At 43.5% G+C, this 12,480-nt stretch overlaps 1 protein-coding gene across 4 annotated transcripts in view; it reads left to right on the top strand.

Moving 5' to 3' along the window:
* WIPF1 (WAS/WASL interacting protein family member 1) overlaps nucleotides 1-12,480 on the top strand; it is a 550,722-nt gene that overhangs the window by 413,152 nt on the left and 125,090 nt on the right. For all 4 annotated transcript variants that reach the window (XM_078681536.1, XM_078681535.1, XM_078681538.1 and 1 more), the window contains one exon: nucleotides 310-439. In XM_078681536.1, coding sequence (XP_078537662.1) covers nucleotides 310-439 — 130 coding nt within the window. The remainder of the gene's footprint in view (nucleotides 1-309; nucleotides 440-12,480) is intronic.

Below are 12,480 nucleotides of genomic sequence, written 5' to 3' on the forward strand. Positions count from 1 at the left end.
TGTGGGTAGCGTCTTGATTTTGAGCTTGTTCAAGGACAGACTTTTCATAAGGGCTGGTTGCAGGTAAAAGATTTCTTCTTTTAAAACTCATGATTTTATTATGATTGTATTTGATATGATTGCATGATGATACATAGTTTTATACCTCACTTTTTTATTTTGAACCATGGCATTAAAAGTATATTTCAGTAAGTACTCACAATAAACAAATATTGTTTGAATTTGGTATTTCCACCGCCTTCCATTGCAGGTTATGATGGGTACTCTGTAAATCTTTTGTCTTTTTTTTTTTTTTTTTTTACATTATAGGCGAACATAGAGAAACCGCCCCTAAACAGAAATGAGCAAGCAGGAAGAAATGCTCTCCTATCGGATATCCATAAAGGAAGAAAGCTCAAGAAGGCCGTTACAGTCGACAAAAGTGCGCCCATCATAGAAAGTGAGTATGGTATATTCTTACTTTTCTCTCTTTGCAGGAATCTTATATTTGTTAAATTTGAGAGGTATCTCCTATTCTTTGAATGAAAGGTTGCGGCTCCATTTGAAAAGCTCTAAAGTTCTCACATGCAGAAATGTCAAAGCAGTTCTTGTGTTACTAATGTATCATTCCCTTGACTGATGAATGGGAGCAGATGTTAATATATAACATTTGAAAGAGTTTGCACAATTTCAGCGGCGCTTACTTTGCTCAGGCCTGTTAGAAATATTTCAGATAGAAAGCTTTGTGGCCATGTGGAAATCGGTAATCAGGGGTTTAATACGTGGAACTTTGAAATGATTTGCAGCTGGGAACAAGGAAACCGTGTTGCTCTTTTATTATTGTGTATTCAGGCAGCATACAGCAGAGGAGATTATGCAGATTTACGTTAATGTCGATATTTTATGAAAGGTCTTTAGTGCTGTGTGGCCTTCCATGTAGCATGAAGGGATCAGTGCTGCACATAAGGGGGAAAGGGAGACTGTGACATAGGGGCATGGCAGCCTGGGAATTCACATCGGAATTCTTAGTCATGTAGAAATTATAGTGTGCCTAATATACTTTGTATTAGATACAATTTACGTGAATTTTATATTCACTTCCAAGGAGGAACCAGCGTTGACCTTTCAGCAAAACGCCCAATTTATACAATGTGTATGTAGACATTCATCTCCATTTGTGGTGTTTTTTTCAAACATCAATACATGTGTAAGGGCTCACAACGACGTTTTGCAGAAAAATGGAGACTAACAGTCTTGCCTTGTGACATGTTCTCTTAATGTCGCGTACCAAAGCTGCCTACTATTCCATCTTACGTGTTCAGTTGGCTGGACATCAAGTAATCTCACACGTAAGACTTCACAGAAGCTATCCAAATGGTTGAGGCACTTCATCTGTAACCGGGAATCTTGATGGTATTCATTGGTTTCATGACATTCTGCTAGACAGGTCTTAAAGCTTCGGTGGGACGGTGGGCATTTCCTTCGTGGACCAGCATTTCCAGATGAATGTCATCATGTCAGGTGCTTGTCATATCAATTGGCATTTGCATAGTTGCATAATGTTCTGCTGGGCCATATCTTCTGGAAACCGCATTTGGATAAGCAAATTTGCTCATGGCATAATATCCTACTTATAATTTATTATATGCCGCACTCTTTCACGAGTCATGTTATCCCTTAAACTGTCATATTACACATTTTGCTGGTGGTGTTTCAATCTGATCCCCATTACAGGGCACCTTTTTTGACAAGTGGTGATTATATGGCTCAGGTGTTACCCAAGCTCCATCTGGACATGTCACAATGATATCTGTCCTTTAGAATGTAGCTTTCATTGTTAAAAGAACTCGCCACTGCTGAGAGTCGATCCATTCTGACATGGCTTGTACATTGGGAGTCTTCTTACGATGTTCTGACTATTTCACTATTGTTCAACACAAAAGGGCGAGCCTGTTCTATGTCTCCTATAAACCTTTCAGCTATGGGGGGCCTGGGACTGGGATTTCTTTTTCTCACTGAAAGTAGGCATTGTTTCAGCTATACTCTGAATAGTATAGGCAGTTGAGCATGGAGGGGAATCGGGATCAGCCTCATGCGGAGCTAGTGTTTCACACTAATCCTAAAGGATTGTCATTCAAAAACACTTCAGTGTGCAGAGCCGCGTCAATATATAGTTGGTTGTAGTGATGCTTGATTTAAGTGTTTTAGAGCTAGCTTGATGAGGCTTCTTAAAAGTGGAATATCGAAGCCAAATTCTCTTGCACAGCTATTGGTCATAACCACGAATGAACACAGAGATGATACATCATCGAGCGCTGGAGGTGACATAATTTCAGGTAGCTCGAGAAGATGTTCCCGTACCCCTTACAGAAAGAATCACCGAATTGTGAGGCCCGTCTCATTTAGGGCATTGCAGAGTTTGCAAATTGTGTCATCACGTTCTCGTTTTATTTTTTCAGGTAAAAGAATGACAACACTGTAGTTTAGAACATTTGGGATTCTTCAGATTATCTCATCTGTTTCCTCTTGACAGACGTCTGCACCAGAGCCTACCCCTGAGGGTGACAAATCTGCTATTCTTGCAAGGTGGTTCTTCCAGTTCCAACTTTCTAAAAACTGTTCAGCATTCAGCTGGTGCATTATATCCCTGGTGTGGGGAGCACGGTCTCTCTCTCCCTGTGTTTGTATTGTTTGCAGCTTCCGTTACTTGTCAACACATATATAGAGATGACTTACATACGTCATCCATGGGATGCAATTTAATCATCTTAAATGTAATACTCAAAAAACTGAGGCATGTTAGTAGGAAAGTCCAATCCATTTGATCCTAGCTTACTGTGGCCTAAAGACACTCCCCCTCTACCTGACACGGTAGAGGTGGTTAAGAATCTAGGAGTAGAATTCGACGCTGCAATTTCCTTTCGGCCACAATTTTTAGCTGTGGCTGGGAAGTGCTTCCAGTTGACAAAAACCCTAAAAAGGTCTTCGACCTGATCCTGTGAACTCCAAGATAGACAGTGGACCTTGCCCTCATCACTTCTAGATTGGACTACTGCAACAGCCTGTAAGCTGGTACCAATAAGACAATACTAAAAAAAACTGCGGATAGTGCAACATGCTGCGGCAAGTCTGGTGCTAAAACCACCTCAATTCTATTCTGCCTCAGCAACTCTCAATTCTCTTCACTGGTTGCCCATTCACAAAAGAGTGCTATTTAAGATCCTGGTAATCACTTTTTGGAGCTATGGGAGCATCAGGACCTAAATATTTAATGGTCAGGTTCATGCCCTATGTCCCTGCCCACTTGCTTAGATTCTCGTCAGCCTATCTACTAAAACCTCCCCCTTTTAGGTGTAAGACAAAAGGTGGGAAATCTGTGGCTGTCCTTGGGGCTAAGGCGTGAAACTTGCTCCCCTGCCATCTCCGATCCATTCATTCAGAATCTTGTTTTAGGAAATGATTGAAAACCTGGATTTTCGCAACCCTGTGCCTCACGCTTTATCTATACCCTCGCAATAAATCTCACTAATTTTGAGCGTTATCTAAATCTTTTCCCAGCGCCAGTATGCTCCTTTGGAGCGATAGCCACGCTATACAAATAATTTATAATACATACAATACAATACAATTTGTTTTCCTGATTGTCTTTTGGCACAAAAATAATTTATAGTTACCAGTGAAGTGGGCCTTTCCACCCACTCTCTTCTTCAGAAGACCATTGAATTCTGCCCTACCTGTGGTTGGATGCTGTAAGGGATGCCGCAAAAATGTTCAGCCGCCTTTCTGAGTCTTCAATACTTACCTTTCTGTATTGCAGTTTACCTACGCTTTGCAAAACGTTTGGGAACAGTTTCCCTTAAGCAAGGTCCTCTGATAATAGTACCTCAAGTAAACGTCTTCTTGGGCCCAGACCCGAAACTCTGCAAAGAGCCAGTGTCACCCTAATTTTCACTGATGTCACATTAATCACACTTTTGTGGCATTCATAAGCTCTTTGCAAAGAAAGGCATTTGGAACCATAAACATATATTAGTGCAGTTGCTGGCTGTAGTTGAATCTCTGTATGCATGTGAGTGGACTAGTCATCAGCCAAGGTATTGACCGTGTCCTGTATTTACCAAGAAAAGGACTTCTACCAAATTGACATGAATCTCCTGCACCGGTTCAATAAGATAATAATCCTTGTTGAAAGTACTACTTATTTTGGAGAAGAAATTTCTTATTAGGAGTTTCTTTTGTTCAGGAAATTAAAACCGATTGATGAACTGCTTTATTTTTTTATGTCTCTTGTTCTCTGAATGGCTCTAGATAGATCCCTGCTTCAACATATCTAATATGTCTCTCACATCCCGCAGTAAGGAGTGCAGTGTGTCAACTGTCTCTTTAATGATGCATACTTTGTGGAATTAGCCAACTCTTCCACAGCTATGCCACTTGTTAGTCTCCATGCATTCACCGCCATGCAGGAGGCTGTGACCACAGTGACAGCACTGTCTTGGAGCAGAGCCATCCAATGCCCAACTGTCTTGATCCTGCAGATGGCTCGACTCAGACTCATGATGGTGAAACATCTCATCTCTGGAATTCCCCTGTGCTTGTGCCGTGGCTAAAATGTCTACATGATTGCAAGTCTTCTGTAAGAGCTTCTTTTTGATCTCTGGAGACTCGTACCCTACAATAATTTGTGACCGTTTGATAGCTAAATTTGTCAAATTTGCCTTCAAGTCTGGACAAGAGGGTAGGTGTTTCACTACGATTTTGCCATATTAAATTAAAGAAATATTGTAAGCAATGAATGTTCTTGTGTAGCATGAAATAGAACGCAACAGTTTTTTTTACTTTTGTACAAGTTTCAGTATCCCTGTCAATCAATCAATCAATCAATCAATATTAAGCTATATTCGACCATGATAATAACAGTCATAAAAGCACAAAACAAGTACAGTAAATATAGAATAAAAAAAACATATTCATAAAACCAGAAAGTTAGATACCCTCCAGGCCACGTGGTCATTCACTAGATGTTGTAAGCGAACAAGTGCCGGGCAACATTGTCTAAGGCCTTGCTGTCTTAGAAGAGGCAGTATCCAAACTTTCCTTAGGTCTGAGAACAGCTTACAGAAAAGAATTAAGTGGATAGTAGACTGCTCTGAGTGGGAGTCACAGGGTCACGGGAGCAAAAGCCTTGACCTGTCGTTCATTTTGGGTTTTGATGCTAGCCTATGAACAGTGCCCAGTCTGAATCTTGTCAGAAGCATTCCATCATGGCCTCTTGGAACAAAATGTAAGTAAGGTACCATACCCAATGAAGTGAGCCTTAGCTGATGTTGCATAACTATGGGTTTGAGGATTTCATCTGCTACTCTTAAGGAGCCCAACAGTTTGAGGCCCTCTTTCTTCAATGCTTTTCTGGAGGTCCGGGCCATGTTGCTTGGATTTGTGAAATGATCTGGGTGTCGTAGATCATTCAGGAATCTGTGAGCAAACCTGAGCCAGGGATCTTTAGTGCCCCTTCCAACCTAATGCAATCGCGCAGGATATCTTTGTTTAGATGGGTCTGATCACTGACCCATATCCTGTGCCATAGGAGTATTGGCTCCAATTTGATAAGGTCCATTATGTAAGGCAAACACAATTCCTCGTGGCACACAAATGAGGACGTGCCCTGGGGAACTTAAAGGATGGACCGCAGGAAGGCATTTTCCACCGTTTTTAAGGGGGGAGTTGACAAAGCCCCACACCCCAGCCCCGTACATCGCCGCAGATAGACAGTGCACCTTGTATATCAGCAAGAGTTCCCCCGGTGGCTTCCTTCCCAGCTTCTTCGCAAAGATGGCTAGGGCGCTAGTTGATCTGCTAAAACCAAGTTTTTTCAATGGCGCTAGTCCAGGTGTCATTCTGATTAAAAAGGACACGAGATAGGAGAAGGTTCTTGTTGACGCTGGTTTCCTACCGTCCAGGTATATATCTCTACCCGTTTCCCTTCGTGTCCCTATTCCACAGCTCATTACGAAGGTCTTTGAGAAATTGATGCTTAAGCCCAATTCCAGCATTAAGGCGTTAAAGCTATCCAGAGCCCTTTGCAAACCATTTTGCGTGCGCTCCATTAAGACGGCATCGTCAGCGTATAAGAGGGCCGGTATGGGTCGCCCACCTACTTGAGGAAAATCTTGACCGCTCTTTAAGAGAGAGTCAGCCAACCTGTTAATATATAAATTAAACAGGAAAGGGCCAGGACGCAGCCCTGCCTAACCCCTCTCCTTACGGGGAATGCTTCTGTACACTGGCTCTCCACCCTGTACCTGACCCTGGCCGAGGCTCCCTCATAAAAGTGCTGCAAAAAGGCAATAATGTCGTGGTCCACCCCTAGGCCTACAAGAATCTCCCACAACCTGCTATGTATTACAGAATCAAAAGCGGCTGTTAAGTCATCGAAGACTAGATAAAGTTTCCCCTTTTTAGCTAATGGCCAGGTTTAAGCTCTGTTCTATGGTGCTCAGCCCCTCCCGAAAACCATACTGAAGGTCTGACAGAAACTGAGTTTCAGCTGCCCAGTCCTGTAATCAAGTAGGGAAATGGGTCTTTAACCACCAGGATCTTGACGATTTCCCTTCTTGAAAATCGGGACTATGATGGACTCCACCCACGTCTTTGGGAATGTAGTACAAGCACTAGCATCAATCATTTGGGTTAGGAGCGGGCCCCATAGCAGGGCATTGGATTTGAATAAGTCAACTGGAACTCCATCGGGGCCGGGTGCCATACCCCCCTGGCTTCGAGCAAGGGCTAAGTCTACTTCGTCCAGCGTTACATGAAGGTTGCCTTGATATCCAGAATATACTCCCGGGGATTGATGATCATGGGTGGCCGAGTCATTATAAACTACCGAAAAGTGGCTAACCCAGTCTTTTTCTGGGATTGCCATCTCGATCGCAGGGCCCTTCTCCCCCACTCAAAGGAGGGACCCTTACTACCTTCCAGAAGGCCGCAGGCGCAGAGTCCTTCCGTTGTGTGGCTGCATGGAGCGAAACCCAAGCTTCCTCCCTCAGGTACCTTTTTCTATCAGCAATTTGCCCTCTTTTAGCCTGCCCTTGCCCTCCTTACCCCCCCCCCCACTCCAGGCGATCTCGGTTGTCTATGGAGCTCTGTCTTCAGATTGGAGTGTGCTTTAGTGCAAGCACTATTAAACCAGCGTGGAGTTTTCGGCTTATTACAACATTGAAAGCTCAGTAAGCTCCTGACCTCTTTAGTTATCTCGAGGAAGGAGTGCACTATGTCGTCCGATGTGGAAAGCTCACTCAGGCAAATATCAAAGGCAGATTTACATGTCAAGATAAGTTGTTTTATCAATGCCTCTGGGTCAACTTTGGACCAACGAAGGACATAGCCATTCTTTTTTTTCAGCTCTAAGGTACACATTACCTGATGTGTTTTTGGAGAAGAAATTTCGTATGAGGAGTTTCCTTTGCTCAGGAAATTAAAACTGATTTATTAACTGCTTTATTTTTCTATGTTTCTTGTTCTCCGAATGGCTCTAGATAGATCCCTGCTTCAACATATCTGATATGTCTCTCGCATCCCGCAGTAAGGATTGCTTTGTGTCAACTGTCTCTTTAATGATGCATACTTTGTGGAATTATCCAACTCTTCCACAGCTATGCCACTTGTTAGTCTCCATGCATTCACCACCATGCAAGAGGCTGTGACCACAGTGACTGCACTGTCTTGGAGCAGAGCCATCCTATGCCCAACTGTCTTGATCCTGCAGATGGCTCGACTCAGACTCATGATGGTGAAACATCTCATCTCTGGAATTCCCCTGTGCTTTTGCCGAGGCTAAAATGTCTACAAGATTGCAAGTCTTCTGTAAGAGCATCTTTTTGATTGCTGGAGACTCGCACCCTACAATGATTTGTGACAGTTTGATAGCTAAATTTGTCAAATTTGCCTTTAAGTCTGGACAAGAGGGTAGGTGTTTCACTATGATTTTGCCATATTAAATTAAAGAAATATTGTAAGCAATGAATGTTCTTGTGTAGCATGAAATAGGACACAACAGTTTTTTTAGTTTTGTACAAGTTTCCGTATCCCTGTCAGACGATTCTATTATTATGTCACCCGTGTCAGGCCCCTCACAATGCATCGAGAATCCCTTCAGGTGCTCCTCGCTGTCAGCGCTTATTTTGGCAGTATATATGGCCACCTCTTTATTCCAGCAGAGCCGCAGGTTGCTGGATTCATTGACACTGAACGTGGTGACCCACCAAGAGTGAATAAATCCATGGCCACGGTGGCTGTTACAGCACTGCTTGAGGACTGGAATGCCTCCGTCTCCTGCTACGGAATGTAAGCATTCATATGGTATTTTTATAGCATGAACCTTTCCAGGCATCCCCGCACACGAGGTGGGCAGCAATGCACCAAGTCACCTCTTCCACCGAACATCTGCTGGTTGGCTCATCATGCATGCAAAAGAAAGCCACCTTGCCACCATACCTAGCGTCGGGGTCACAGGAGGCGCAGTACGTGCATGAGTGGCGTGACTTCGATGAAAAGCTATGATCCAGGATTTTGTCACTTGGGAACAATAACATCACATCAGCAGTCCTGGCTGTGGTGTATTTTAGTTGTACCGAAAATTATCAGTGGCGGCTACCACAAGAAGTACGGATGGGGCGGTGGAGTAGAAAAATAAATAGTGACTTACCTTGCTGCCGACCCGCCTCGCCTCCATTCTTTTCTGTTCCTGCCAGAAGCAGGAAGCACACCCAGGCTCACCTAAGCCAATCACGACACTGCTGTCGGCATTGCAGCAGTGTTGTGATTGGTTAGAGCACCGTGGTTCAGTGCTCAGACAGGGAGTGGGAGCTTGTGCATGTTCTCCAACCAGGCTGTGCAATGCAGCCAGGTGGAGAAAATGCTAAGTGTGCGTGACGGTTCGGTCAGCCCAAGATGGTCGGCCAAACCGTCATGCGTACTTAAGTACCTCAACCACTCCTCCGCTGCTGCCTGTGACGACAGCCTAGCCCCGCCCCATTAGCCTAAGTACAGAAAAATAAATTGATAATACCATCGTGCTGTTATCAGTGTATTTTTCCTTTTTCCACTGCGCTTCTCCGCATTAGCAGAAGAGCTGCCCGTGAAAATGAGGGCTGTATTTTGGACCTGATCCTCCCCTACCACGAGCTGTCGGGTGCCATCTTAATTAACAAAGCTACCCATCAGTAAGGATCAGCATATGGTCAGGGTTTTGATGACTGGAAAATGCAAACGAAAGACACGATCTGTTCAGAACAATGAAGATGATAAAAAGCGAGACTTTGTTTTAAAAAGAGAATTATATTGAAGTATCTACCAATAAGGTTATCCGTGCATTATCTGCGTGGCTCAGTTTGTTTCGGGCTTTGGGGGTTAAAAAAAGATTTTGCAAACTTGTGTTTAGCTGCTGACCCCTGCTGGTTATTTATTAGAATACATACTTTCATCATAATATTAAAATACTTGTGTGAAAAAATAGTTCACCTAATAAAAGAGCAAGCAAAATAATATTTTACATATAGATCTAGAGCATTTGACATTTCCTTTACATTTTTGACTTGAAAAGTTTTTGGTGGAACTTAGTGACCAGTATCCTCAAAGTGCTTTAGAGTAAATGTGCGAACTTCAGAACTAGTTCTATGTTTTTAAGTCTAACCCAGGGGGTCCTGTATAAATGACTGGAGTGTCTTGCCCTTTTGTTAAATTTATTTTTATGACATTTGGAGCGACCGGTGTTCTCGTTGATGCGCCACTCTTGGTGACGCACTAGGATTTCATTTTTAAAAACCTCTATCAATGCATTAATATAAGCATCGCATTGTATCGATCGGGTAAGCGGTTGGGTTCTGCAAAAAGATGAAAGGGTAAAGAATAGGAAATACGTAGTTACGGAGGTGGCCTATTGGAATTTATTGCAGTGCTATTCCAATGTTACCACTTATTTCTGTGCTTCGGGTTTATAATAAACATATAGGCAACTTAAGTCACACCAAGTTGCACAGAATATCAGTTTCCGGCCAGACTGGAGGCTGTTTATAGGAGCGTTCGGTATGCAGGGTCTGTCTGAGGTGCAACACTGGTTCCCCTTCCGTAAGGACAAGTAAAAGACGCACTTTGGCGACATTGGCGTGCTGCAAACGTTGCAAGTCGACACACTGAAAGAAGAGCCAGCAGCATGGTCATATTGGTCTTTAGTGTTGGCCAGAGCGCCTGTCACTGGCAGGTCTAGCTCTGGAGTGCCAGGTCAGTCCAGCACACACTTTCCAATATGGCGCAAGGATTGGTCGGCCTAGGAAAGGCAGAGCCTCTGCTTCAACATGTTATTCACTAGTCAGAATGTTTAAAGAGTCCTCCGGGTACCAGGCGAGTTTGCAGGCACTTAGCAATTGGCTGAAAAGGATAGAGACCAGTGGAATGCAATGCTCAGCTGAAGTCTAAGTTAGGATGCAAGCGTGTGGACTGATTTTTGAGGTAAAATTAAATTAAAAGCCTCAGACAGCTCTTGAGGTAAGGAACCCTTCATGCAAGAGAGAAGCCAGAAAATAAAATAACCCCCATTCTGAACAATATCACAAATGGCAATAAGTGAGCGAGTGCATTGGGTGAGCCCAGCAAGCATTCTGGCGATTGCTATCCCTCTGAGATTTCTGAAAAGTGCTACCCCCTATTCTTCTTCAGTCTTTCTTCCTTATTTCTTTTCATGCCTTCTCTCATCTTTTTTCTGCCCATTTTCCACCCATTCTTCACTATCATCATACTTCTTTCACATCCAGCTTTCCTTCTTCCATGCCTGTCTTTTTTGCTTTTTTGCTTTCTCCATCCATACCTAATTCATCCTTCTGTTCTTCATTCTTTGCACTCATTCATCCAGAAATTCATCCATCTTTCTTTCTTTAAATCATCCATCTATCCTCTGCCTCATCCATTCATCCTTCTCTACATCTATCCACTCTTCTCCTCACCCATTCTCGCCACCCACCCATCCTTCCTTCTCTCGGTCCATCACTGCTTCCATCCATCCACTTCGTCATTCATGTCACATCTATCCATCCCTCAGTCAATCCATTCTTTCACCCATCCATCTTTCTCGCATATTTTCTTTCCTTCATGTTCCCTTGTTTCATTTGTTTCACCACCCCACAGGTCCACCATACTATCCTCTTACACTTGTGTTTGAGCTTCTGTTTGGAAACCTCTTCGCTCCAATTAAAGAAAAAGGAGCTATAAACAAAGCGTTCAATGTGTTGCCGCTCAGAACCTCCCAGTTCTCCCGCCTTCCCGTATTGTGTGGTGGAGAAAAGAAGGTTTGAAAAACCTGAGTAACTAAAGGGTTTGTTAAAAAAAAATAAGGATCTCATTTCTATAAAGTTAGTTTAGGTTCGAAGATAGCCTTTTCTGTAATAGTTTCAGTAGGCTCCGCCATATTGAGTTGGTCAGAGAGTTAGATGTTTGCCATTGTTTCCAGGTTTCTGTATTTATGTTCCTACTATCATTAAGCATTTTGAACGCAGTGACGGCATTGGTGTTAAATGCTTCTTTCATGGACATGTTCTGGATCATAAAAAATGCATGCAGTTTGCAATACAACGTGATATAACTTAGATGTCTGTTTGAGACTAGTGCAGACTGTGTAGAAACAACACAAACCAGGTAGCAGCCCAGAGCAGTTACCTTCAGGCCTCATCGGGCAGTGTGATTCCCTGAATGTCGCTCTTCACCTCCGCAACCAAAACAAGGTCTAGTGAGCATATTAGGGTCTCAGGGCATGTACAGAGTGATGGGTTCAGTTGTCTTAGTATGGCACTTCTTGTGAACTTTCCAGGTCTCTCACACTATATTAATTTTACCAGTTGCCTAGAAATCGGTTTGACTTCCATAGTTTCCATTCAGTGTCCTAGAGTAGACTTAAATGTGGAATATTGTTTGTTTTTTATTTTATCTGCTATAATGAAGTCACCTCATCTGATGCATCCAGCAGCAGATTCCTTATTTTAGAATCCTCCCCGAGACGCCAGGCTGTATCTGGAAATTTTTCCACTGGCACGCTGATGTCAGTTCCTTCTTTTCTGCCCTAACAATACGAATCGGCGCTCCAGTTCCGCAGGCTTTTTTTTGCCTATTTTAAGTTTTTTGTCGACTGGGCACTGTGCCCTCTTTTCTTTCCTATTCAATGTCCTCTGGGTTCAAGCCTTGAGAGTCCTGTTGACGACAAATGTCCGCCACGGATCCTCCCTTGGTTTGCATGTGGTGTCTGGGTGACCACCACGACTCCAACAAGTGCAACTCTTGTGGACAACTCTGACCAAAACCCCCAGGGAACCTTGCATTGCTCTCCTGGCAGCACAGATTCCACAGTCGTCCTACACGCTCTAAGGGCCGACCACACGTCCACTCTAGGGGACATTCCCACAGGCGTCATTCCCCTACGACATCTGAGGTACGTTTCGGTGCCAGCAGTTGAAG

This window comes from Lissotriton helveticus, chromosome 3_1 (assembly GCF_964261635.1).
Source record: "Lissotriton helveticus chromosome 3_1, aLisHel1.1, whole genome shotgun sequence".
NCBI lineage: Eukaryota > Metazoa > Chordata > Amphibia > Caudata > Salamandridae > Lissotriton > Lissotriton helveticus.